The sequence below is a fragment of the Malurus melanocephalus genome, unplaced genomic scaffold (genome assembly GCF_030028575.1).
Source record: "Malurus melanocephalus ecotype Western Australia unplaced genomic scaffold, MMel_1.1 scaffold_106, whole genome shotgun sequence".
NCBI lineage: Eukaryota > Metazoa > Chordata > Aves > Passeriformes > Maluridae > Malurus > Malurus melanocephalus.
Window position 1 is genome coordinate 2,049,047 of NW_026623338.1, and position 6,000 is coordinate 2,055,046.

General features: G+C 35.6%; 1 protein-coding gene across 4 annotated transcripts in view; it reads left to right on the forward strand.

Moving 5' to 3' along the window:
- SOX6 (SRY-box transcription factor 6) overlaps positions 1 to 6,000 on the forward strand; it is a 252,853-nt gene that overhangs the window by 193,240 nt on the left and 53,613 nt on the right. For all 4 annotated transcript variants that reach the window (XM_057369294.1, XM_057369296.1, XM_057369295.1 and 1 more), the window contains exons 9-10: positions 331 to 480; positions 4,212 to 4,392. In XM_057369294.1, the coding sequence (XP_057225277.1) occupies positions 331 to 480; positions 4,212 to 4,392 (331 nt within the window). The remainder of the gene's footprint in view (positions 1 to 330; positions 481 to 4,211; positions 4,393 to 6,000) is intronic.

Below are 6,000 nucleotides of genomic sequence, written 5' to 3' on the forward strand. Positions count from 1 at the left end.
TTCAAGCACAATGCAGCTTTTTCCTCAACAACAGTGCTCATCCTTAGCAAAAAGGTAAAAAAAAAAAAAAAAAAAAAAAAAAAAAAAAAAAAAAAAAAAAAAAGAGAGAGAAAAATCAGCAAAAGTCAAATGAAAAAAAAAAGGAAATTGGTGTTTGGGAATTTTCCAGTCTTTGTTTTTTTCTCTCTTTGCAAATAGCAAGAAGTGAAGCCACAAACAGGAGCTGAAAAATATCCTTTAACAGAAGAAACACCAGTGGGGAAAAGTACATTTACCGCTTCTTTTTTTAGGAAATTTGCAGGAATATATGTATATCTTCTTGTCTTCCAGCAACTGTATGCAGCTCAGCTGGCAAGCATGCAAGTTTCTCCTGGAGCCAAAATGCCATCTACTCCACAGCCACCAAATACAACAGGGGCACTTTCACCCACTGGGATGAAAAATGAGAAGAGAGGGACCAGCCCGGTAACTCAAGTTAAGGTATTTTTCAGTAAAGAAAAAAGTCGGTGTTTGAGAAGGACAGTGAAATCAGATGGTCTCTGTAATTGTTTTACAGTTGGAAGCTGAGCCACGTTGCAGTTATTCAACATTCAAATAAAAAGTTCCATTTCTGTGCTGCATTATCAGTACAGGGAAGGGAAGAGAAAGCATTCACTTGTTTCCAAAAATACCAGGCGTCCCTCTTCCTACCACAGGCAGCACAACAGATTCATCAGCAAAATGTGGTATTTTCAAGATTTCAGTTTATAATCTGGTAACATGCATAAAAGGCATCCATTTCATGAATTGTTTCACACCGAACCCCTGAATATCTTAAGATGTGGCGTTGGCTTATATTATTAGGGTAAGAGAGGGACTTTAGGGCTTCTAATGATTTTAAAAATCTCTAGTTGTACTTAATTCTACCATTTCGGAAAAGCCTCCTATAAAAATAATATCTAAGTCAGGGCTCTGGGGAAAACATTATGTCGCTGCAGATTGATTTGACTTTTGCTGATTTCACACAGCTGCTGACAACCGCGCCGCTTCTTGCTGGTTTTGCGCCATCGCCGGGTGCTCGTGCCTGCTTATTCTCACTCGCTTGGATCCAGGCAGCTACAACATGGCATTTGCCAGGAGCCTGGAATGAGTTCTGTGCTCCCTGGAAGCCCCTGGAGCAGCCCGTGCCCTTGGGTGGGACTGCCTGGCTGCCCTTGCTGCCTTCTCCCGGGGTTGCTTGGGATTCCATGAAGCCAAACGTGCTCAGAGCCAATTTGCTCTGAACTGTAAAAAACAATCAACATTCAGATGTTTTACCAGTTTGAATGATGGAGATGTAAATGCAGAGCTGTTAAAATAGAGCTGAAGGTGGCACATASTGATTATTTGGGGAGAGAGAGGGGCTGTGGTTTTTCGGGTTTTTTTTTGCTGGCTGCTAACATCTTACAGGCAAACAGTCCTTAGCCTCAAACCAGCCTGAGAAGATTTTACTCACTTGAGGTGGTGGTTTCCTTTTTTTTCTCCTTGTTTTTTGACACGAGAGTAAAATATAATTTGCTTTTTCATTATCATCAATCATCGTGGTAAAGTGTGGGTGAGTAGATATTTCTGCCTGGGCTGATAAATTTCCATGACACTTTTTTGCTAGGCTGAGAGTACTAATAAATAAAAAACTATTCCATTATGGCCAGATCTAACATTTATTTAGCAAAGCATTCACTTTACTTAGCTGTAGACRTGTATTAGCCTAATATTTTACCTCTTGTAATCCAACCCCAGGCTTGAGAGCAGTCAGGGAAATTTACCACATACACAGAGTTTGCTATGGTCAATACAGAAGCCACCAAAAGCAAAGCCCAACTGTTCCAGCAAAGTTGCCATAGTGTAGTGATACCTAACACCGGTGATTTATTGCATTGAGCATATACTACTGACTGCTTTAATGTGAAAAAGTAATTTTGGGAGCAAGTGAGCCAAATGGACCTACACCAAACCAAACCTTTACTGTGTGAGTAAAATTTTCCCTGGTTAAATTCAAGCACATATCTTCTTGAACCGAGGCCAATACCATTCCAGGTTTGTGGCCAGCTGAGTCCTATTACAGAATTGACCACATGCAAATTCTTGGGGGTTTCCCTACATAATGTAACTTGAATGGACTAAAGTATATGTTAATAAAATTGAAGTCTTTTTATGATTATTTTTATTAAGCACACTACTGCATTCAAAATGTTAGAGAAGAATTACAAGTGCTTTGTGTGGACAATTACCAATAGCTAATGAAGAAATTATTAGTATAAAACCAGTACCTATATTCAGTCTTGGCAGATTCTTATCTTTGTCAGATGTGACAGTTTTGATCGTCATGCATTATTAACAAATCCTCTATATCTTCTYTGTTTTTAAGCAGTTTGTATAAACTACATGCATTATTTATAGAACTAATGGAATTCTTTTACAGAAGTCAGATCTTTCCAAAAGTAATGATAGGTTTTTCTTAAGTCAGTGACCAGAGTGTTTTGCAGTTTTGTGGATGCCTTTCAGAAATGAAAATACTGTCCATGTAGTACATACAAACAGGTTCTAGCAGTGTTTAGAGTTCTTTCACAGTTGTAGCAGTACTAGATGGATATTTATTTAAAAGTTGAACACTGATGCAAGGAAAGAGGCCTCCTGTAAGCATGGTCACAAAGCACCAGAATTGTCCCTGTCCCTTGTACCTGTGAGCTTCTGCTCTCACCTGGGCTCTGAAAGGGTGTGGACATTTGTGCACACTCTGAGACCAGGAAGAACTGAAACATCATGCAGGTTTGTGGGAAAAGTTTAAAGTTGGTGCTGTGATGGCATTATAAATACCTGCTTATTTTGTTTTCCTGTTTAATGCATTGTGTGTGTGACCAGATGTACTTTGCTAAATCACTGCCTGACAGTAAAGAGAATGGAAAAGATGAGATAATGTGATGTATTACTGTATTTCAACATAATTCTACTCTTCGAAGTGATCAGTGCAGTGTTTTAAAATATGAACAATATTCTCTTATATCCAGCATAATTCTGCTCTGGGCATATTTTAAATGAGAGATCTGTCTTACTGGCCTCTTTAACTACAGAAAATCACTTTTTCACCGTTTTCCAAGTGCTCTGTCTTGCCTAATGTATTAAGTAGAAGGAACAAGCTCAAAGAATGGGAAGAATGTTGCACTGTGAATGTTTATCCTGATCAATAGAAATTAATTGCTTAAATAAGTCTTCTTCAAGAACTTGAGATATTTTATTCTGCAGCACAGAAACAAAACAWATGTCAGACGGAATTTCTTCCACAGTTGCATATGAAAGGTATCAAAACATAAAAATGCTGATACTAGATTTACACAGTTTGTCTTAATGCAAATAAAACATAAAGATATATTAAAGGTTGAATGAACCAGAAATAACTACAGAATACATGAATAATAAAACAGTGTCAAATGAGCACTTATGTGGAAAATATTTGATTTCACTTAAATATGTCCAAAACATGGCATTTGAATAATAAAATGTTATAAAATATGCAAAATTCTAGGAAATAAAATATATTTTGAAATGCATATGGTATGTAGACATTACCCTAATAAGTAAAGGAATTTGAATTCAGTGAAATTCTTATCTTCTATTAAGAGGGACCAACACAGACTATTTCACTAAACAAAACATGCACTCTGAATTAGATGTATGGAATGTATAAGTTAGCAGCAGCTTTAAACATGGGCCAAAGAGCTGTCAGGGTTTCCAAATTATTCTTTCATAGTAGTACTTCTGATTCTTTAGTTTCTAATACATTTAAAAATAATCTACATAACTTATTTTTATAGTGCCAGGAACTTTTCTTATAGAACCAGTGCAAAAGCATTACTGAGCTGTTGGAAATTTTAAATAATTCTTTGTAAATGCCCTAGGTTAATTTAGATCTCCGAAAACACATTAGGAAATTAAGCTGTAATGTGAGCTAATTCAAATTTTAATTTGGCAAAAAGAATGATCCAGTCAAATAGTTAATGTAAATAAGAAGCATAGCACAGAGAAATTAATGAGGTTTCCTTTCGTTGAATCTTAAAGGASGCAGATAATTAGCTCCTTTTGTTATTATTGCTGGGGAATGTGGCATTGTCTTCGAGGTGTAAAGTAACTGCTGCTTGCAAAATGATGTCTTCATTTGTCTTTTCCTAATAGTTATTTACGTTAAACCCTTGCAGGACGAAGCAGCTCAGCCACTGAACCTCTCAGCCCGACCCAAAACAGCTGAACCTGTCAAATCCCCAACATCTCCAACACAGAATCTCTTCCCAGCCAGCAAAAGCAGTCCAGTGACAGTGACGAACAAGAGTGGCATCCCCAGCCCGCTCAGTGGATCTCTGGGAAGGGGATCCTCTTTAGGTAACTCATCCTAGGGGAAAGGAGAAAATTGGCAAGTTTTCTGCATGAAACTTCAGCCTGAACACAGTTAGCTCTGAATTAAGTAAATACTTGTGCCTACATTTCTGTTAAAAAGGAGAAAAAAAATTACAGTGAAGATTTTTTTAAGAATGCCAGGATTTATATGAGTGTCCAAAGAGATGTGGCAGTGTGTGAGAAATACAGGAAAGAAATATGTAATGTAGGAAACACATAAAAATATACACACACAAGTAAATAAAGATAGATATATAAAACTTGTAAAAGGGTTTTTGAATGAATATCTTGCCTAAAGGCATCTACTGGGTGTATACACACAAAGTTAAATTTTAAATTTTGTCTTCTGGACCAAACAAATAAAATAAAACTAGATACTAGATTGTGATTTTTTTTTTTTTTTTTAATAAGACAGAAAGGTTTTAGTCCAGCCAGTTGATGTTATTATTTTATAATGTTTTTATTATTTGATCATATTTTTATTATTTGCTTGCCCATCTGTCAGGATTTTGTTGATTCATATGGTTACAAGTAGGGAATTTTTTTCAAGATTCTTTAAGCTTATTAAGTGATGAAACAAAATTGGTCTGAAAASTACGTATGAAGACTACTTTAACCARTCAAGAAACAGAATCAAGAGCTGCAAAATGTAGATGATCAGTCCTAAAGTTCAAATAGTAAATTTTAACACTGACTAAATACTACAGACCACTTATTCACGATCTGTAGCTCAAGTGTACTTGTAAAATATATAGAAACACTTGTGAATAATGAATAGATATGTTAAATACATATATTAAATATATAAAAATTATGGGGTTTTTTTCCATTCCCAAACACTTGGGAACATCATGATCTCTGAAAGACATTTTTTGCAACTAGCTAGGTACTCTACCTGTCAATTTATTTGCAACTATCATTGCACTATCTTACATTAGAAAGTGAAATATCAGTTTGAAGTCATAGACCATTCAAAAGAAAGRAGCACAGAAGATAGATAATGCCTAAGGCATAAATATTTTTCACATAAAGTCATTAAAAATTTTTTCTTAATCCAATTCTTAAGTATAAAAAAAGACAGGGAGACATTACCAAAAATCAGCAAGCCATGTAAGAGATTTTGCTACCTTTTTACAATAAATATATATGAATAGAAATCTAAATCTCTTAAAAATCATGCAAATATGGTTGCAAACTTCCTTAGGGCCCAGAATGGAACTTAGTGGCTGAGACAGTTCAGAGCATTGCAAATTTTCCCTGGCAAGAGCAAAGGTTGTCCTCTGCATTATTTTTATTTTGGAGAGGGTTGATTCATTTAGACAGAAACATCATCAGTCTGTCTAAAACATCACAGCTTGCATCTCTTTTTAGTTAGGCCACAGGAATAAATGAACCATTTGGTTCCCAGGATAAAGTGTAAGAAACCCTTAACCATATTTTAAAATAATTCAGGATCCTTCAAGGTTGAATTTGATGTATTTTACTCAGCCGAAATTTAGTGAAGTGAAAAGAATATAAAAATTTTCTTTGGAGATTGTTTCCAAATCTTAGCCCTTTTGGGATTTTGGGGTTGTTGGTTTAGATTTAATTTTG